This window comes from Notechis scutatus, chromosome 1 (genome assembly GCF_049901735.1).
Source record: "Notechis scutatus isolate UNSWTSFEM ecotype Mainland chromosome 1, rNotScu1.2, whole genome shotgun sequence".
NCBI lineage: Eukaryota > Metazoa > Chordata > Lepidosauria > Squamata > Elapidae > Notechis > Notechis scutatus.
This window is the reverse complement of record NC_142009.1, coordinates 198,160,218-198,182,917: the sequence shown is the minus strand read 5'-3', so window position 1 is coordinate 198,182,917 and position 22,700 is coordinate 198,160,218. Positions and strand designations below refer to the sequence as shown.

The window sequence follows — 22,700 nt, the reverse complement described above, 5'->3', positions numbered from 1 at the left end:
TGATAATTATGCAAGCCAAACAATAACAAACAAAAAAGTCAGTGTGTGTTTCAATGATTATAGAAAGGTGTTTGTGACAATTATGGCAAGTTGTGGAATGTCCTTGGAAAAATGGAAATACAAAAACATCTCATTGTCGTTATGCAAAATCTGTACACAGGTAAGGTAACCACAGTTGAGAACATGGCAATACAGAGGGGCAAAGACTGAGACGAGGCTGTGAACAGCCAATAAATAAGTAAATAGTTAATAAATAAAATTGCTAGGTCTGTGTTACCTTATTGGATAGGCATGATTTGTGTTTTTCTACTGATAATAATCATTTTAATTGGAATATCTTGGAATATCCAATGTTTTTCTTGGCATAACTGTACTTTTTTGCTCTAGAAATTCAGTGAAACAGAAATGGCATTGCTTATCATCTATTTTAATATTTCGGTTTGGAATTCTGGTAAAGAATAAACCAGGGGTGCCTTCCAATAGCTCAAATGAGCCTTTCCAATCTGTGGGTTTCCAAATATGTTGTGCTACAACCCCACCATTCTTCAACATGGCTGAGAAATTTAGATGAAGTAGAAGTAGTCAAACTCACATTGTCACAGTGGTGCCACGTGACGTATCGGGACTTTTTTCCTTTGCTAAACCGGACGTGGGTGTAGCCAGCCAGAGTTTGACAGCCCTGAGTTAGATGGTCTGATTTGGCAGCCCTAGATAGCGGGCCTTTTCTGCTGTGGAGCCCACAGATCATGACTCAGAAATACCCAAAAATACAACATTCAGACCAATTTGCATCTCATGAAAAGGTATTTGAAGACTTGACAGACAAGCACAACTCAAAACATACCAACAATGTCTCCTCAAATGGTGATGAAACATTTGCAACCAAATTGCCAAGCTCAGAGCTCAAACCAGCAGCCTAATTGTGGAATCTTCTCTGCTCCCAGAGATGAGGTCAGCGTCATCCATCTTGAGCTTTTGAAGGCATCTCAAGACCTGGTTATACTAGCAGAGCTGAGGAACCCAGGGGATGAGTGAACCCTATGAGGGGGCTTTATTATTCTCAACTTCCCTCTTACTATTCTTCTTTAGTTCTGCTTTTATAGTTTTTAATGTTTTACATAACAATTGCTTTATATTTATTAATTATTGTACGCCAGTCAGAATCACTACAGGCTTTCTATAAGGTGGGGGCCTGTATAAATTTGATTAATAAATAAATGAACGGTGGTTCAAGGCAGAAGAGCACCAGGTTGGTAAAGCAAGTCATATTGCATGGGAAATGCAGCTTTTTGTATTTCCCTGAAAAATATAGCACCATCATGCCTGTCATTCTTCACTGCTTGAAAAGAATTGAAGAGTCATAGGACTTGAAGAGACCTTGGAGATCATCTAATCCACCCCACCTTGCCCAAAGCAGAATTATACCACCTGAGGCAAATTGTTGTTTAATCTTTTCTTGAAAATGTCCAGCAACGAAGAAAAAGAAACCTTTTAATTTTTTCAATACCATAATTGTGAAATGGAAGCCAGAATTCTCAAATTAACTTGCATTATATCACTTACTGTACGTTACCCTGCTAGGACAATCAACCTAAGACACAAAAGTCACTCCTGCTCCTCTGTATACATCAAACGGGGTTCTTAAAATGCTGTATTTGTATTGTTTGCGAGGAGTTTTCCATGAATCTTTTATAAGATTTACTGTAGAGCCACACATATCTGCTCCAGCCTGCTTAGGGAATCAACTTTGGACTTTGGTGCCTAGAATGATATGTTTGCTTGGCATCTTGAAAATAATGACATATTAATTTCCCCTACGAGGCACCACAGTCTATTTGCTTTGGAAAGTTTTGGGCAATTACTTGATTTTCTCTGAGCGTGTTTTCCTCTTGCAAAGCAATCTGGGAAAATACTCTGTGGGTATTTTCACCTTCAAATGTGTCAAATTTGAAATGCACTGTATACCCCTCACAATTACCATTCCAGATATATGAATTAAAACCCATTCTTTCTACAGCAGTGAACCCCAAGATATTTTCCACATTTATGTGGGTTAACTGCGTTGTAATCTCCTTCATTTTAATACTTGAAAAAAATATCCAAGAGTAATTTGTGTATTAAAAAGTATTAAAGTGAAGTGACAAGTCAGAAATAATGGATGCACCATACCCCACCAAGTCTGTTAAGCAATGTGAAATAGCCATACAACAAGTCAAAGGATGAGTATTTATTAGATGGATAACCAGTCCTCATGGAAAAGTTCATCACTATTAAATGGAGTTGGTTAAAAATTGGAATTTCTCATTTCTTTTTCTTTGATTTGGGTTGTCACCAAACATTTTAACAAATGAAAGTTACAATTCTCTTAGAAAATACCAAGCTGCTTATCAAAATATAGAAAGCTTAGGAAGGAGGACATCAAAGACCATTTTATGGGTCCTTTCCAGCATTACTCTTTACTTACATATAAGTTGTCCATATATGTAGTTTCTCATGTTAAATATGAGGAAGAAGTGATTCAACTACTTTTCTGCAAGCAGGGAATTTTTGAGGTGGGGAATTAGTTCCTATCCACAATCAATTCAAATGCTACTTTTTGAGATCACCTGGCAAAGTTCTGTGCCGCAAAAATAACATTTGAAAATCTGAGTTGCATAGGGGGTGCAATTAAATCCTAACAAATCACGGTATGCCTATCCAATATTATATGAATGATAGCGATGTCTCCATTTAGTGAAAGCAGCAATATTTCATTGAGCATATAGCTGTCCAAACCAAACCTTGTACACATCTCCCAAATAATTGTTATTGAAGCATATAAGATAGGACAGTGGATAATAGAAGCCTCAATTGTCCTGCCCTTTTTAAAATAAAAAAAACCTCTCAATTTAAACCAAGTCCATTCAGCCTTTTTTCCAGACATTGTCCTGGTTTAATATTCGAAAGTCAGCATTCCAAGTTTTTTTACTTGCAAGGCTTCAAAGGAGAGTAACTATAGTACAAAGCAAGGCACTAGAATCAAAGTTGTTTACTTGGAAAACTTGATATCAAAAAAAGCAGAAGACAACATGTTTTATCCATACATCACTCAATAACCCATCATTGTGAGGCCACATCTCCAGAATGAATATGGCACTGTCTGAGGGATAGTTCCAGCATGCCAAACCTCAAGAGATGTCTCTTCCATCACATAGGCCAAAATGTAGGATGGCAGATTTTTCCAGCATAGCTCAGTCCAGGATGGGAATCACCCACCAATACATATATATATATATATATATGCTGGTGATGCTTCAATTTAAACACACCACCTTCACCTTAAGCCCAGGAGAATAGCAGAAGACTTCCCTTTCATTTCACTAGCAGAATACTTCCCTTTCATTTCACTGGGAAATATTATTTTTCATTTATACAAGCAGCTACTTAATTGGGGGGGGGGGGAGAGCAAATTAAAACAATTTCTTCCTTGCCACATTTAAATGCGCATTATGTATAAATTGGGGAAGGGAGGAAGCAGCACTTTCTTATGAACTATTGTTTGCTCTTTTGCTCTGCTAATCGATTCTTCTAAATCAATAAGGTACTAGATGTGACATAATTTGAGTAATGGCTTTATATTTAGATATATATTTATATTTATATATATTTATATATAAATGTTTTGCATATTTTGAACCGAAAATATATGTTACAGACCATACACATATAAAATATGAAGCACTTAAAAATGTGATTAAAATGTCTAAATGATTCAACAGGGGAAAGAAACAGAACCAATTCTGATTATATGATATTACGAAAAAGAGACTGTAAGTGATAGAAGCTACATAAAAATAAACTTTAACTATATGCACTTTTCTCAGTTTTTTAAAAACTGTTAAATGCACCAGTAATAAATAAAATCTGCATGTTTCCTTATCAACAATTCCTAGTGTCCAGCCTTACTGTAAACAGTACACATATGTAAAATGCAGCTTAACAAAATAAAAAGAGAAAGAGAAGAGTCAGTTATGGGTTCAGTTGCCCAAACTGATTTCTTAATATCCAAAAAACATAGATCAAGGTGTATAAAGCCAATCCCATTTTTGGCAAGTCAGTTCCTTAAAATTAAAACTGTAACAGTGCAAGGAAGGAATGCAAGGAATCCCTTAGTGCAACAAAGAAGAGACACGCAGGCAAAGTTCTGGATTGAAATTATCCAGTTCCATGTGTCAAAGTTGGGAGCATTAAACAGACAACTTTCTGAATTTAAAAAAAAATTAAAAGCCATGGTTCTAATGCCCCGATTTTGTCTTAGGACTCCTTTGTCTTCTTCTTCCATAGGCCACCAGAGATTCAGCTTGAAGTCTTTAATGATTGGCCATTTGCAAAAATGCCATGGCAGACGCTAATTAAGATTTGCATGGCTCTGTTTCCTCTCTAAATGGCTGGTTTGGGTATACAACTGTGCCAATGCCTGAAGTCCCTTGGAACCAAATCCCAGCAAGTTGTATGTCCTTCTTTGTGTCTGCCAGCATTGTGGCTTTTTTTTTTTTAAATCAACAGTCAGATTTGAGCTTGTCCAAGGAATTATCAATTTTGGTCAACGTCTTTTTGATACGCAAAGCTGTTAATCTTGCCGATGGATTGTGGTACCAGCATTCTTTCATGAGCTTAGCAAGCGAAGTTAATGTCTAAAAAGGTAAGCACAGAAATATATATTCAGAGTAGAATATTTTGAGGGCCCTGCTCCAACCCACACTGATTATCACTGCTCTGTTTGCACCTTGGAAAACAATTGCTGACCAAACAATATACAGAAAACAGCAGTGGTTTCAAACCGCAGTTTGAGGCTTAAACTATTGTTTGTATGCTTAGTAATCATTTCTATAAACCAGTCTGATCCACAGTGGGACATCTACAGTAACCAGATTCAAACACTGAAGCTAGTTCACACACACAAATGATCAGTGGTGGCTGATGACTTTCTAATTCCATGTGTGTCTAATCACACTTGGTCAATTCAATTCATTTAGTACACCCCAATCCCACTAAAAGACATGATGAAAATATAATATGGAAAAACATTAAAAAGCATTGTGTCCCCATCCCCCCAAGTTCATATTGAACTGGAAGGTACAATCAGGAAGATCAAGAGCGCTCTCTTGCTCTTTTTAAAAGAAAACTAAGTGGCCTGACCACTTTGCCCTATGGAAAAATAATTCAAACCTGTCGGGAACTTTACAAGTGACCTTTTTGGTTCAATACCAGCCTAAAAGCTTGTTTCTTTCTCTGTTTGGTCTTCCACACTTTCTATCTACAGTACTCATGAATAACTTCTTTAATTTCAAAAGTTGCTTCAACATTTAAAGCAAAGAAGCAATAATGGAGGTTTCAGCTATCCCTGAGTATCAAATGCCTCTCCAAAGAGCTTCTAAAAGCTTCTTAATGCTATGGGGAAGGAGGTCACTGCTAGGAAGAGAAGATGCAAAACAGGGGAAGAGTTGCACACAGATATACTGAAGCCAGAAGGTGATATAACTGAGCAGCCCTTAATTGCTGTGAAGCGTACTTCCTTTAGTTCTGTGGTCTCAGGACAACTGGTGGTTGGAGCGAAAAGTTCAAGGTTTTTATAACAGCTTCATATCTTTGGTTGACAAACTGAGTCCAGGATGGTTTTCACCCGATCAAGATCCTCTTTCTGCCCAATGGATTATGCCAGTGGTGTATTAACCATGAAGCAGACTAAGCACGTGCTTAGGGCACCAGGCCCAAAGGGGGCACCACAAAATTGAGAATATGGCTTCGTGTGTACAGTATGTACAAAGGAGGGGGGCACCAAGATTTTTCAGTGCTTAGGGCACCAGTGAGTCTTAATCTGCCACTGGATTATGCCTTCGTTTGGCTCTGCGGGGCCACTCAATGGAAAGCTCCCTCCCTGACCTTAGATAAGTATATTCTGTTTCCACTCTAGAATTTGTAAATATTTAGGGTAAAAAAAACTACTATGCAGTCCTAGGGTTGATAGGCTATAGGTCTCTTCTGATTATATCAAGAGCTTGTTAATGATGTTTTATACTGGGAGAAGCAACAATGTATGTGTTTTTTAAAACATGTATGTTCTTTTAAAAGTTTTTTTTCAATTTTTCTTAAAGATGATTTCGCTTGCAAGTTTTTCTCTTCTAGTACTTAACTGTGTGTGTAGAACGGTTGTTTCTACAATGACTTTTCATATGCCCCCCCCACCACCACCACTTTTGCCAATTTAAATATAAACAGACTGGCAAGTACCAGAAGTGAGAGCTGCAGCCAATACTTCCCCATATTCTTTGCACTTTCATCCAAATCCCTCGTATTCCAGACAGCCTCTAGACCCAAGTAAAACTGCTACAGGTGAACAGATTTCAGGGGTGAGAGGTTCAGCTCCTGTGCCCACATGCCTATTTTATTGTAAAAATATGGCCACCTCCTGCTGTATTATGAATAGGAAAAATGGATGATTAAACAAATGTAATTACTGCTGCCACATCTAGTTTGGCCTATAGTCTAAACAGCAGATGGTTTTAACAATTCTTAACAGACGATCGAGTAGAAAATATATCAACCCATTTCAGCAAGTGCACTTACAGGGTCTGAAAACCATCTGTTGGGAATATTTGGCCTCTGCTGATCCACACAAACTACTTTTTTCATGTCTTCAAAACTAGGATCGTTAGGAACAACATCATAAAATGGAGGTTTGTAGTCTTCAACTATACCTGCGACCGAAAACACAAGGGATATGTTATATTGCACCAATATATATTTAAGATGTTCACTAGCAATACAAAGTTCACATATTGTTACCAAGGGATTAAACTTTGCCAATTGGAAGCTTTTGTGACATTTCACTGATATTGTGAAATGGAATCCTAAAAGCACAACACAACCAAAGCATTAAATCAACTAAGTCTCCCCATGGACTAGAAAAAAGTTTAACTCTGTAAACACATACATGTACAGAAAACAAATCATATGTATGGCAAAGCAGCAAAACTATTATGGATTTGGAAAGAGGAAAAACTTGGCATTTCTTTATACTTTATATTTTCACATATTTGGCACTCACTATCCAGACCCAAACTAGCTAGCACGGACTTGCTGGGTAGGACAGTAGGTTTATAAGAATAGGATGAAGTCAGTGTAAGATTAATTGAGCTCTTCCCCAAAAGAACAAGTCTGAAATCCAGAACAAGCTGATCACAACTGCCTATAACTAAGTAGGTATTTTACTGTGTGATACATCATCAAGGCCCTTGGATAATGCTGGTGTTGCTTCTTGGTGGAATGGCAATAACCAGCTGCAACAATACAAGAGCACACAACAGATACAAACTCAATGTAAACCACTCCAAACTTGATTGCAGAAAGTACGACTTCAGCCACAGATTGGTCAATGCCTGGAATGCACTACCTGACTCTGTTGTTATATCCTCAAATCCGTACTCCTTTACCCTTAAACTATCCACTATTGACCTAAAGGGCATGCATAAGCACACAATTGTACCTACTGTCCCTGTCCTATTGTCCCCATTTATTCGTACCTATTTCCTGTATTCTTACTCGTGTTTATTCTTATATCTATTATCTTGTAAGCGATTGGCAAATCAAATAAATCAAATTTAAAAAAAATACAACTGACTTGTGTGTGTGTGTGGGGGGTCCTCAGCACTTATGGCTACTGATGGATAGCAGGTGCAGATGGTAGCCATAAGGATTTTTGCCCATCTTGAAACGAGAGGGCCTCGCCCGAATCACCCCTTGTTTAGATTACTTCAAGGTACCCTAAATAGGGATACCTCTGAAAATGACTTTGAAGCTGCAAGCAGTCCTCTATTGATCACTACTGTTCTTGATTCATGTACATCAGTATAAGCTGTAGCACTGGCACGGATTAGTTTTTGGGTACAACAGTTTTAACTTATAAAACCCTTTATGGCTTGGCACCAAGACACTTTGCAACACCATCTTTTCCAGCCAAATTCAATCTGCTTGAATTATCCAATCTGAGAGAAACTATTGGTTCTCTATTTCTCAAGGGGAGGGGAGGCCGTGAGACTCACAGGCATGGCTTCTCAGTAAGTATGCTTATGTTATGAGAGTCACCCTCTGGAAATCTGACTAGCTCCCACACTGGCCTTTCTGTAAGTTTTTTTTTTTTTTTTTTTTAAAAACAGAACTGTTATGAAGAGTCTTAGAGGATGAAGGGATGCCATCAATATTGTTGATGGAATTCTTGTACTTTTATGATTTATCTGTTTTAAATTTTATTGTACTGTTCCCTTCATGTCTATAGTTAACTGTTAAAAGAGTTTTTTGAGATACTTATGAGAGCGTGTTAAGAGTCTTTCAATTGTGGATAAAAGACACCCCCCATCTCAAATAAATAACATCATTTTGCACTTTTGCACTATATATTTTAATTGCAGAAGTATTCAGAACAACTTGGGTATATGTTCCAATCCAACATTCCATTTCTTCATTTTGATCCCATTAAGAATTGGTCATGCACAACTATTATTAAAATAAGAGAGAATAACAAGTTTCTGGAGGAAATGTTCATATCAAGTAGATGTTTTATTTTAGAAATATAAATGTGGCAATTTAACATTAGAAATTATCTAGCATTAAGCACATGTACGTACGCACACACTCACACACACACACACACACAGAGACACACTTAGTTGCCATGAAATTTTTAGTCTGCCATTAGTTTGTATCTTTTAAGAAAACCTTCTTTTAAAAAAAATCTTATCTGCCATTAGAATTTTATTATACAAGTTTTTAAAAAGCAATACAGAAAGCCTATTTTATCTGGCAGTTATAATTATATTTCTGTATTTTAAAATTCACACATTTGGATTTGCTTCATTCTGAAAGTGATTACTTCTCTCAAATACAAATCGTTTGGCTATGAGAAATATAAGCCAAAACCCACAAAAGCAAGTTGTTTATTAGCCCAAATGAATCTTTACAACACAGTTGCAAAATTTTCAAGTTTCCAAAGTTTCATTAGACCTAAAGATTAAAACCCAGGAAAAAAACAGACGGGGGGGAAAGGTATGGGCCTGGCCCTCCTGCCATCAGATGAACAGCCTTGAGAAATGCCTGTTACTATTAAGTTTCCTCAGCCTTGACCTTCCAGAAATATCCTACCAGTATAGTCTCTGACTGGAGGATGCCCTACACCCGTGATGGCGAACCAATGGCACATATGCCAGAGGTGGCACTCTGTGGGCACGTGTGCCATCGCCAGCTGCTGTTCCAGTTTCCGGAGCATGCATGTACGCTGGCCAGCTAGTCTTCGCGCATGCTGGAGTGCCGGAAACCTGAAGACCAGCTGACCCAGTGCACATGCGCGTGCCAGAAACCAGAAGACCAACTGGCCAGCCAACGCATGCGCAGCGGGCCAGCTGGTCTTCGGGTTTACGGCACTCCAGCGTGCATGCATGTGTTCCAGTTTGGGCACTTGGTGCCAAAAAGGTTTGCCATCACTGCCCTACACCCTTATCCTAATCATATGAGGGACAGGAAGGAAGCCAATATTCACCACGGCCTGCCAATTTGGAAAAAAAAACCTTTTCAAATATTCAAATCAAAACCTTTCCCAGACTTTGCAAGACACAGCCATCATTTGGCAGAGAGATTCAGTCAGTGCTTCTGTTCACGGAGAACAGATTGTTATAGACACCGCTGGAGGCAACAGCTGGGAAAGTCTGCTCAATGGAGGACTTCGATTTATAGACCCAAATAACTATTTGTATGTTATAAGCTGAATATAGAAACATAGAAAACTGATGGCAAAAAAACAAAACAAAACAACAGCCAGTGGTCCATTGATTCTGCACTTTGAATTTTTTGTTTTCTTTCGGAGCTTATTTATTTAAAGTTTAATTTTTGTCAGATGGTAGACTTGCATTTAGCCCAAGCATGTTTAAAATTCCGTTAAATATGACTGGCTCACTACACCTCTCCTGGAAGTTAGTTCCAAGCTTCTACTACTCTTTTTGTGATTATATTACAATACAAGAAGCTGTTGTCTGGCTTTTACTCCAATGTATTTTTTTTTTAAATTAAGAAGACAATTAATGTAATAAAAATTTCATGAACCCACCCAGGGGACTGCAGCTGATTCCAGAGGCACTGAAGAAGGGCAATATTAACCTCTGCCTTAATACTATCCCAATGAACTTTGATCCAATTTCTTTTTCATTTCCCCAGAAAAAAGAAAATACTTTAACGAGAACTGTCCTTCAACTTATAAAATAAAGTAATAAATAAAGATAGGGACTTCTGATGCTAACATCAACCTCCCTTAGCTTGATCCTGCAATCCAACAAAGCTACACTTTGCACTGAACTGTGGGGAAAAAAGCTTATTTTGAATTTACAATTCATCAAATTCAGGGTAATGTTATTGTGCAGTGAAAGGGGACACAAATGCCGTTTTCCAGGTTATTTCTAACCCTACCTTCAGCCAGTGACCTTTCTTCCCTAAATAGAAAGGTGAAAAGCCTTTTATTAATCTTTCCCCCTGATTTAAGATGTCCCCATGTTACCAATCATTCTGGTCTGATATCTTTTGCCTCTAATGTTGTCCCTTCGCAGCACAGCTGAAGAGCTCACAAAAGGAGCAAACCTCTGAGTGGTTCTGTATTGGTGTCACCAAAAATGATAAATTGGTTCTCAACTGTATCCTGCTTTACACTGCTTAAAATGTTTAATAGAGCCGTTGACTTTAATAGAGCCGTTGTCCAATCAGAAACAGCCTCTGGATTTTGCTTGAAATTTAGCAAGCAAATTTATTCTCACATCATGACAAACAACATCTTTTAAGATCGTTTGTGAAACCAACTACAGGGACAGTATAAATTCTAGCAAGTGGGCTAAATTTGTGCCTGTTTACAGAGTAGACACTTGCAGAAGCTAGCAGCCCTTGGCCAACCTTCTCTGTGCTCAAAAGCGAAACAGTGAGCAACTTTCTTATTTATGCTTGTTTGTCACCCATTTTAAACAGCTCACAATTACAGAAAAGTAAAAACAAAAACAAAATCCAAATAATCAATTCATATCCCACAAAACGCTACTTCTGCTGTTGCCTAATTAGATGTCTGTGAAGATTCTCAATCATCTAGGTTGTCACAAAGGTGCTTCTTTTTTCCCCCCCAAGAGGCAACTGGACTTTCTGTTTTTTTCTTTGAAGAAGTTTCGCTTCTCATCCAAGAAGCTTCTTCAGCTCTGACTGACTGACCATCCAGTCAAAAGCTGAAGAAGCTTCTTGGATGAGAAACGAAACGTCTTCAAAGAAAAACCAGAAAGTCCAGTGGTCTCTTGAAAAAGCACCTTTGAGTGGCCTAATTAGGTGCTACTTCTCTGAAGGCCTTTCAGAAGACCATCTTTTTGCAGTCTTTCTAAACATCAATGGGGGCGTGTCATCTTGACCTCAGAAGGAAAGCTAGTCCAAAGAAAGAAGGCCATCCTCCATCTTGCTCCCTTCAGGGTGTGGACACCAATAGCATTTTCTCCCAGCTGGCCCTTATTGGGCAGGAAGATTTTGCCATCCCAGATATATAGCAAGTAGGCAAGCCACATAGGACATCTTATTCTATACAGGTAATCAGCACTTTGAGTTGGGCCCAGAAGCCACCCAGCAACTAATATAATTCCCACAATGTAAGCAATCCAAGCAAGCAGTTGCCTTTGTACCAGCTACAGTTTTCCGGGTTATATTTGGGGACAACCCCCTGCACAGCAAATTGCGATAGTCTAACAAGGATATGACAAGGATAAGAGACATTACCTTCAGTACTTCCTGGTCCAAGAAGGTCTGCCACAGCTGAGAAACCTAACAGCAACTTATTAATTTATGTATTTATTTTCTGTAGCCAGGTGCACTTGATACATTTATGGCATCATTCTAGATCACTCTTTATCTGCTACAGTTCCTCAATAAGCGAACAATTATTGTTGCTGTTGTTATTTAAATAACAATTTTTTAACTAGTCTCTCATGGAAGAAGTTCTCATAGAGCCCTAAAGTTCCACAGAACAGCCTTGCACTAGAAATGAAGATTTCTTGCTTCCGTATGAATTTGTCTGGCCTGTAAGAGCTGGAGGACATCTTGGTGAAATCTTAATATTTGTTACAAGGGGAGCTTTTTCCAGGCTTGTGGAAAGAAGGAGGAGAAATCCTTGAGCTTCATAGAATTTGTTGCTGCCTGAATTACTCATTCCAACTCCTTCAGTTTTCAGGTGTAAAGAAATAAAGATTTGTCTTTCATTCCCCCTTTGCTTTCCCTCCTTTAGCTGATTTTTTTAAACTTTCACTCTTCTGGCTATCTGGTAGCACATACATTTTCAGCATATTTTATCTTGATAGCCAGCTAAATGTGAAGGACCCCTGATAGAGGGAGTAAATAAGAGATTCCAACTTAAGAGTCTATGCAGGGGAGGAAATGTCCGAGGTCAAATCCTTAGGTTTATATCTGCCATTTCCCAAGGGAAGGTAGACAGTCTGGTGACATTCTTATAATAGAGGCGATCAACAATAGAACAGCTGTTTACACAAGTCATTCTGGTTGCTCGAACAGGACATGAAAGGGCTTTTAAGTGGAAAAGCAAAATGAAGGATTTAAACTTTGTAGACTGAACTAAATTCACATTTACCTACCATTGCTAACCATGCGTCTGGCTACTTCCCAGAGGACCAGTCCAAATGCCCAAATATCAACTCTTTTGTAGGAGTCAAAGCAGTCCACCTGAATTGTTTCATCTAAGACTTCTGGGGCCATATAACGCTTGGTACCTACACGGGGGTTGTTCCCAACATCCAGCTGATTGGTACTTTGAGAATGCATGACGGACAGACCTATAATTATAAAGAAAAGTTATTGTGAAGTGTCTCTTTTTTAAAGTTAGATCTATAATAGTTTTAGGAAGGAAAAAAAATCTTGAAGGCATTAGCTGAGTTTGCTGTGACACATATACTTCAGAAATCGAGTGTTTATCATCCCAAAAAAATCCAGGCAGACTCCAGTGGAAAAACAGAAAGAGACCATCAAATGCAGCAGCAATTGAATAGCCCACAGGTAACTCAGCCAGAGTCACTACTGTGGAAAGGAATCTGAGCAAGCCTTGGGCTCATACATTGCACTTTCTCTTATCGACTGGTTATAAAAAGCTTCAAAACTTTCCCTTTGAAATTAAGCAGTATTTACTACATGGCTCAAACTCTAAATAACATAGTAAAAAAAAAAAAAAAGATAAAGGTTTTCCTGTCAGTCGTGTCTGACTCTAGGGCACAGTGCTAATCTCTGTTTCTTGGATGAGGGAGCCAGCAATGTCCAAAGACATTTTCCATGGTCAAGTGGCCAGCATGGCTATACGCTAAAAGCACACTAGCTTCCCACCAAAGTGGTACCTATTAATCTACTCACATTTGCATACTTTTGGAACTGTTAAGCGGGCAGGATAACAGTAGAAATAAGCAAATTTCAAGCCACAATTGATTTCAGGTGGCTTGTTTTCAACAACCATGATAAATTTTAACTACAGTTTCTGGTCTTTATGCAACACTTTACTATGATAAAAAGACACAAAAATATGACCTTACAATAATCAGGAGGAAGGAAGAGAGCCTGTAACTTTGCCGGTTTTAATAGTCTGTTTTAATAATCCTAACCTTGGCTCAACATTGCATGCTGAGTTGTTATAGGCTTCAAGGAAGCTAGCACAGGGCTCTTCCAACAGTAATTAATTACTGCTATATAAAATGCTGGAAAGGAGTTCAAGGGGTTGAGGTCCAACACACCTGAAGGATATCAGATTGAGAAAGAAATCTCTTGTGACAGGCTTCCACATTCAGAAAACAGCACAAGATGCATCCAGGAGCAGCAAAACTTTTGGGTGCTAAGTGCCCTCTAGTGGATGCTGAATCTTCCTAGCTCGCTATCAAGTAACACCAAGGAAAGCATGAACGACGTCCCTTCTATATATACCTCACTCCTTACATAAATCATGTAGCACCTTGATAAACTTTAACCCACTTTAAAGCCTAGAAAGCTCTGTGATTTATATTTACACCTTGAACCTGTCTGTTATTACATTTGCTCTTGCTCTTTTATAGTTTTTGGCTGGTTTCTTGGTTTGGCAACCTAGGTACTCTTCTCCCAGCGATAAATTACTCATGCTGGCCATGCGAAAAATAAAACGTTACTTACCTAGATCTGCAATGCAACACTGCCCATTTTTCTTAACCAAGATGTTTTTACTCTTCAAGTCCCGGTGAGCAATGGCAGGTTTTCCTTGGGTCCCGAATATCTCACTGTGCAAATGAGCAAGGCCACTAGCTATGGACAAAACTATTCGTAAGCAGCTCACAGTGTCCAACGTTGTCAGCTGCAGGTAGTCATAGAGCGAGCCCATTTCATGATAATGTGTGATTAGCCACAACTGAGTGCTGGAATTCCGTGATGTCATGTCTGAAGCAATAAAACCTGAAGGGGACAGGAACATTCCTAAGAAAGGCAAGTTATCAGATATTTCCTTCTTCATATAATGGTCATCATCATAGAAACCAGGAGTAAGTAACCTTGGATCTCCCCAATGAGTTGGATTTCAGTTCCCATCAAATGAACCCAATATGGTCAATGAGGAGGAACAGAGTTCCAAAACATCTCCAAAACACCAGGTTGTTGGACCCTGAACTAAACTCTTCCCAAACTGCAACATTCCCCATTATCCCTAAAACCAATGAGAACAGAATGTAGGCTGTTCTAAGCACAAAAGGCAAATTCTATTACTCCCTGAACAGACTTCAAAAAAGGTATTAAGTGTTCTCCACTAGTTAGGGCTGAAAATGCTCAAAATATTACTATTTCTTGCTCTTTTCATCAGTACAGGCAGTCTTTATAACAGTTGATTTAGTGACCGTTCAAAGTTAGAACAGTACTGAACGAAGTGACTTATGACCATTTTTCACATTCATAACCATTGCACTATCCCCATGGTCATGATCAAAATTTGGGTGCCTGGCAACCGGTTCATATTTATGACGGTTGCAATGTCCCAGGGTCATGGGATCAATTTTTGCGACCTTCTGATCAGCCAAGTCAATGGAGAAGCCAGATTCACTTAACAATCAGGTTACTAACAATGGCAATGATTCACTTAACAACTGTGGCAAGAAAAGCCGTACAATGGGGCAAAACTCACTTAACAAATGTCTCATTTAGCAACACAAATTCTGGGCTCACTTGTGGTCATAAGTCGAGGACTACCTGTATAATTCCTCTTCTTTTCAAGTGAGCAATTCCTGTGTTAAATGATCATCGGGATGTGCAATGCATTGGAATCAGTTTGGGAAAAGCTTCTTTGGAAACTGCAACAGTACGAATAAACCTAATGCTTGTGACTCATTGAAGCAGCTGCTTCGCTTTCCAAGATGGCCTGTGTAGCAATGAATTCACAGCCAAGTCCCCCTGTGGGCTCTGAAGCAATTTTTCTGAACTGAATCTGAAATCTACAGAATGATGTATTAACCTACTTTAAATGCTAGAACTTGGAGCTCATCTCCCCTGGCAGAAACCCAAGAAAAAAAAATTTTCCCTAGCACCTACAACTTGCCACTAGTGTGGGGAGCTGTTCTCTGCACCAAAACATACACATAGACTACCCAACTCAGCCAACTCTTACATTTGCTTAAGTGCTCAGTTGGAAACACAGCTGAAGCATTTCCCAGAAATGAGAGAAGGCCTGTGTAAGACTAGAAGAATAAGATATTGAACTGGATTTAAAATTTGGGGGGGGGAAATAGCTTTGATGAAGCGACTTCCCATATTGACAATGGAAGCTCTAGCCGCAGTTCCACTAGTTACATTTCTTCACTAAAAAGAACGTTACATTAAAAACAAATGTAGGAAGATAACAGGCACATTTAATTCTACCAGATGTACTGAAGGACTCAGATAACAGAAAAGCACTTGAATGCTTCCCCCCAACTCGACCAAGTAAATATAGATTAGCTTTAGCCACCACCACCACACTGAAATATGGAAACAACTGTACATAAAGCACTTCAATATATACTGTATTCTATGCAAATAGCTCCCAACGCATGTATCCCATGTACCCAGCAACATAAAGTCCATCTTATCTCTGCTGCCCCCAGCAATGTACCACTGCAAATCTACCCTATTGTTCCAAGGCTAAGATGTGTGCCCTGGCACTCGTTGGACTAAAGTTAAACCCTGCAGAGGGTTGTGCACAGCTTCACATGACACATCACTACCAAAGAATGCCAAAAGACAACCGCAGACAGAAAGCCTAGAAGGATCAGGTCTGAACTGAGGTGGTACCAAAAACGGAATCAATTCAACAGACCAGCTGGCCTGTGATTAAATTCTGATTTTTCATCCATCTACTCATCTCCAATGGTTAGGGAGGAGACATTCTACTGTATCGCCCAAATACCAAGTATTAAATAAAGGGAAGGAAATGTCTGCAAAGGATAAAACACAGACCTCTAATCTGGGTTTAAAAGATCTGCCTTTGAAACACCACCCTTTATTGGAATGCCACCTAGCAAGCACGGTTGATAAGTCTACTTGGCATTTTGATGGCATTTTATATACTGCAGTTTATTTGCAGCATAAATGCTTTATTCCATTGCAAGTCGGTTTTTTTTTATTTGTAGAATTATACCAAGGTGTCTAAAGTGGCAGGTTTAATTGCTTTCTGCGGGGGATCAGGCCGAAGAATAAATTGCTTCTAAACGAAAAGTTATTCTCTATTATTGGGTCTCATTGAACTTTTTTTTTTTAAATTCCAGCAATTAAATGTACTTCTCTATTTCTTCAAGAAGGACTAAAGAAAATAATGAGTTGGGTGGTCCCGGCAGATTTGGGCTCTCAGTCCATCCACAGAGCTCTCCTCCGATCAGTCCCCCCCCAAGCAATTGGCATTCTTCTCCCCACCTAAAATATTTTCATGCCTCAGCAACACGGTATTGTATAATTCTGTTTCTCTGAACCAGGACTTTTCATCTCGGGAAGAAAAGATCTTGACAGCAATGCTCTCTCCTTGCCATTGTCCTCGCCAGACTTCTCCGTATCGGCCTTTTCCTAGAAAGCATAAACAAAAGAGATTTATTTATTTTTTTAATCAAAGGAAAAAAAGAGTTTTTTGGGCTTATCGCCCAAACCAGAAATGGTATTCAACATCCCTATTTATGAGCCTTCAAAGGTTACGCTGCTGGATGGAGAGTACGTCTGAATCTCTACCATCTCCTTACGGCAAGGATTCTCAACTTCGCAGGGACCTTAACACCCTCTAAAAAAAGGGGGGGCAAACTTGTATTCACCTTATCATCCCATGAGTGAAACCAATGATATTAGAACTGAGTCAGAAACAAACCAGTCATCTTTTAGTAGTTAACTTTTCACCCAGAGATCAAATAAACCATAGCGACAGCACTTAAGACTTATATCCCACTTCTCAGTGCTTTACAGTCTCCCTCTCTAAGCGATTTACAGAGTCAGCATATTTGACATCAATGACCATGAAAAAAAACTTTGCCAGTTTACAAAAGGAAGTCTTTTGACTGAAAATAAATGGGAAAAGTCTGGCCTAATGGGAAAGTTCTGGAATATGGATAGAATTTTTGAGACAGCCACTTTCATTTCTACTACTATTACTACTATTATTATTATTGTTGTTGTTGTTGTTGTTGTTGTTGTTGTTGTTGTTATTCTGGACCTTCAATAGCAGCAACATACAAAACCCAAACTTCACAGTTGGCTTACCTAACTAGTGGAAAGGCATTCTGGCTTTGTGTACGCAGTCTGCAACCCTCCTCAAGTGGGCTCACAATACTCACAGCAACAACGCAATGCTTGTTACTCACAGTCTGAATCCTGCTGGCTTATAGGAATAAGGTTCAAGCCTGAAGCTGGGCTAATCTAACTCCGGAGGTAGCTGCATCCCACTCCAGATAAGCTCTCACATGGCTAATTTCAACTGAACTACCATTCCCTTCTATTTAGTAAGCAAATACAAGCAGTCCTTGACTTACAACCACAATTGAGCCCACAATTTAGGTGGCCTCGGTGGCGCAGTGGTTAGAGTGCAGTATTGCAAGCTACTTCTGCTGTCTGCCTGCAATTTGGCAGATCGAATCTCACCAGGTTCAAGGTTGACTCAGCCTCCTTCCTTCCGAGGCGGGTAAAATGTGGACCCAGATTGTTGGGGGAGGGGCAGCATGCTGACTCTGTAAACCGCTTGGAGAGGGCTGTAAAGCACTATAAAGTGGTATATAAGTGAGTGCCATTGCTATTGCTAAGTAAGGCAGTTGTAAAGTGAGTTTTGCCCCATTTTGCAAACATTTCTTCGCACGGTTAAGTAATAACAGCATTGTTAAGTGAATCTGGCTCTCCCCATAGATTTGGCTTGTCAGAAGGTTGCAAAAGGGGATCACGTGATCCTGGGACTCAGTAACTGGTCATAAGTATGAGTCAGATGCCAAGCCAAGCATCTGAATTTGGATCACATGACCATGGGGATGCTGCAATGGTCGTAAGTGTGAAAAATGGTCATAAGTCACTCTTTTCAGTGCCATCGTAACTTTGAACGGTCACTAAATGAACTGTCGTAAGTCGAGGACTATCTGAGACACGAGAAACATTGTGATATTGTCAAACAGCTTGACTTAATTCTGCCTCAACTTTTTGCTTCTAAAACCTGTGGGACTACGTTCGCTGTAAGTGACTTATAAGAATGTTCTTTCTGTGCCAACTCAGAAAGCTCAAACTGCCCAAGGAGCTGCTGATCCAGTTCTACAGAGGAATGATTGAGTCTGTCATCTGCACCTCTATAACTGTCTGGTTTGGTTCTGCAACCCAAATTGGCCTAATTTGAGGGTGTGGTTTACTGGTCACATGACTGGGTGGGCATGGCTTGCTGGTCATGTGACTGGGTGGGCGTGGCCAGGTGACTGGCAAACCAAATACAAGTGGTCCTCTCACTTAATCATCGGTTGTTTAGCAAGTGTTATAATTTATGACTGGCCTCCCATGAGCTACTTGACCAGTTTTTGGAGTTTTGACAGCTTTAGATCAGGGGTCTAAATCCCACCCCTGCCTGTGTGTGTGAGAGAGGGAGAGAGAGAGGTTGGATCAGATCTCTCTCTCTCTCTCTCTCTCTCCCACCAACGCCAGAAAGCCACCATCAGTCAAAATTCATATTAGTGGTCTCCGGGATTTAAAATTATGAGTTTGGCGGTCCCTGAGATCCAAAAGTTTGGCGACCCCTGATCCAAAGGGATAAGCCTGAGAGAGGGAAAGAGAGAGAGAAAAGAAAGAGAGAAACAAAATAAAGAGAAAAGGGAAAGAAAGGAAAAGGGACAAAGAAAGAAGGGGGGATGGAAGGAAGGGACAGAAAGAAAAAGAAATAAAGAAGGAGGGAGGGAGGAAGGAGAAAGATAATATCTATTCTAGTCCAATCACCTGCTCCAGTAGGGTTAGAAGGGAGTGTGTGTGCGTGTGCGTGTGCGTGTGTGTGTGTTCTCCTTGTAATTTACCAGTACATTTTGGTTTTGCCTTCTACAGAATTGGCACTGTAATACATTGGGGAAAAGTAATTTTTTAGGGTGGAGATCTGGTCCAATGGATCCTGTTTAAAGCCTCAACAAAATGTGAGAGCTTCCTGATAGTCTTGACCATGTTGCGTCCACAAAACCTTTAACAGAAGCCAAAGAGGTTTCAATGTGGAAAAGGGCCTCAGTCTAAACTAGGCCTCATTGAATCTGATGCATCAGGTCTCTCTCTTTCTCTCTCTCTCTCCCTCCCTCTCTCCCTCTCAGACTGGCTTTGCTCTACTTTCCCGATGTGCCTGCAGGGCCGGCGCTTCGAACATGTATGTATATATGTGTGTGTGTGTGTGTGTGTGTGTATGTGTGTGTATATATATATATATATACACACACACACACACACACAGAGAGAGAGAGAGAGAGAGAGAGAGAGAGAGAGAGAGAGGCAGGCAGGCAGGCAGGCAGGCAGGCAGGCAGGCAAACAGACAGAACTTTTGGATGGATGGATGGATAGATGGATGGATGGATGGATGGACGGACGGACAGAATGCGACAGTGGCGGCACTTTGGGAAAGCAGTGGCAGCAGCTTTTCCCAACATGCTGCCGCATTCGAGGCACCGGTTCTGGAGCATTACTACAGTCAATGGGTGAAATGCAGGGCCAGCTCCTCGAACACCCCCTGCCGCCTCTTAGCATCCCCAAGGGGGCCGGCAGGGGGGGGCTAAGAGGCGGCAGGGCGCATTCGAGATGCTGGCTGGTCCTGCAGATTCACCCATTGACTAGCACTGCTCCGGAGCCAGCGCCTCCAATGCGGAAGCAGTGGCACGTTACATGCCGCCAGAGCTGCGTTCGACGCGCCGTCCCCCTGCCGCCTCTTAGCGCCCTTCTGCTGGCCCTATTGGGGATGCTAAAAGGTGGCAGGGGGGCGTTTGAGGTGCCGGCCCTGCAGGTTCACCCATTAACTGTAGCACCGCTCCGGAACCGGCGCTTCAATGGGTGAAACTGCAGGGCCAGCTGGCGCCTCGAACGCCCCGCCTCCTCTTAGCGCCCCTCTGCCGGCCCCCTTGGGGACACTAAGAGGTGGCAGGGGGACGGTGCATCGAACGCTGCCGCGGCGGCACATAACGTGCCACCGCTTCCGCATCGGAGGCGCCAGCTCTGGAGCAGTGCTAGTCAATGGGTGAACCTGCAGGGCCGGTGCCTCGAACGCCCCCTGCCGCCTCTTAGCGCCCCCTGCCAGCCCCCTTGCCTCTTAGTGCCCCCCTAAGGCACCCCCAGGGGCGGTACCACCCACTTTGGGAATCACTGCTATAGAGCACTGCACACCAGAACAACTAGATACAAGGAGTTTTCCCCGAATACCATCACTCTGCTAAACAAATAATTCCCTCAACACTGTTCAACTATTACAAAGTCTGCACTACTATTACTGTTAATCTTCTCATCACTCCTTATCGCCCATCCCCTCCCACTTGTGACTGTATGACTGTAACTTTGTCGCTTGTATCCTTACGATTTATATTGACTGTTTCCTAGTATGATTTGATTGCTTTATTGTACCCTATGGCTATTATTAAGTGTCGTACCTGATGATTCTTGACTCTTGACGAATGTATCTTTTCTTTTATGTACCCTGAAAGCATTTGCACCAAGACAAATTCCTTGTGTGTCCAATCACACTTAGCCAATAAAGTATTCTGTTCTGTTGTATTATATCGTATCGTATCGTATTGTATTGTATTATATTGTATTGTATTGTACTGTATTGTATTGTTATTCTATAGGGGTTTTGCACTTATATAGTATGTGATTAAACTCCAGGCATTAATCATGGACAATTACTTCCAGGGTTCTCCAACTCCTATTCCAACATACTTTAGATTGGTCCAAAGCAAATATTCCGCACCCACCGCCGAATTACAGGTAGTCCTCGACTTACAACAGTTCACTTAGTGACCATTCAAAATTACAACGGCATAGAAAGAGTGACTTACGGCCATTTTTCACACTTACGGCTGTTGCAGCATCCCCATGGTCACAGGAGTTACATTTGGAGGCTCGACAACTGACTCACATTTATGACGGATATAGTGTCCTTGTGTCACATTGATCCCCTCTTCTGACAAGCAAAGTTCAAACGGGGGAAACCCGATTCACTTAACAACCGCATTGCTAACTTAACAACGGCAGTGATTCACTTCACAAATGGGGCAAGGAAAGCCGTCAAATGGGGCAAAACTCCCTTAACACGTTTTGTCACTTAGCAGCGGAAAGTTTGGGCTCCGTTTGTGGCCGTTGGGGCTACCTGTATAATCTGCCTTGCCCAATGGAGTTACCTGGAGATTCTGTTTCTTAAAAGGACACCAGCAAAGATTATACAAAAGAATGATACTTATTCCCTTCTGCTTCCCCGAAGGGAACCAAACATGTCTTGAATTAGAAATTGACATAGACTCACAGTGTGTTCCTGGTCAACCTATACAAGTTTAATTCAGTGCAGTGCCACCTGCTCTGTTTCTCAGAAACATACATCTGATTGGAGTCTCCCATTTCTTCATATTTGGCACATGTTCCTCAACAACACATGTGTTTCAAGGAAAAGAGACACGTGACACGCTATGAGGAATTCCTAATACCCAGACGAGACTTCCTATCCAAAAATAGCAACGTAATACAGGCTAACCATTTAGTCTCTATAAACAGATGCTGTCTATCTTAGGAAAAGGCCAAGTTCCAAGCCTCTATGGAGCTGCCGTGGTTTCCTAATATTTTTAGATATAGGTGAGTGCACTGCATATATTTAAAAAGCTAGCTAAGATCACATAAGAACCATCAATTCCTGATGCTATACCCATTCAACTGGTTAAATCATAAAGAATATTTTTTTAAAGTCTTCTTTATGACTTGTCCTCATAAAATGGTAAGTGTCCCTAGTTAATTGCCAAGGCTTAGATATTGTTCATTATATTCAGCAACAAAACCCACCAAAAACTGAAAAAAGTGAAAACATTACTAATAGAGGAAACTGGATGACCTCTGAGTGGATCCCATGAGAGCTGCCATTTGGAAAACCCATGGGAATGGCATCCATGCTA

General features: G+C 40.5%; 1 protein-coding gene across 3 annotated transcripts in view; it reads right to left on the bottom strand.

Moving 5' to 3' along the window:
- Positions 1-2,212: 2,212 nt before the first annotated feature.
- Positions 2,213-22,700, bottom strand: part of ACVR1 (activin A receptor type 1) — a 100,995-nt gene continuing 80,507 nt past the window's right edge. For all 3 annotated transcript variants that reach the window (XM_026674582.2, XM_087949943.1, XM_087949944.1), the window contains 5 exons: positions 16,993-17,139; positions 14,239-14,514; positions 12,690-12,887; positions 6,607-6,737; positions 2,213-4,673 (listed from right to left, as the gene is read on the bottom strand). In XM_026674582.2, coding sequence (XP_026530367.2) covers positions 4,539-4,673; positions 6,607-6,737; positions 12,690-12,887; positions 14,239-14,514; positions 16,993-17,139 — 887 coding nt within the window. In that variant the 3' untranslated portion in view covers positions 2,213-4,538. The remainder of the gene's footprint in view (positions 4,674-6,606; positions 6,738-12,689; positions 12,888-14,238; positions 14,515-16,992; positions 17,140-22,700) is intronic.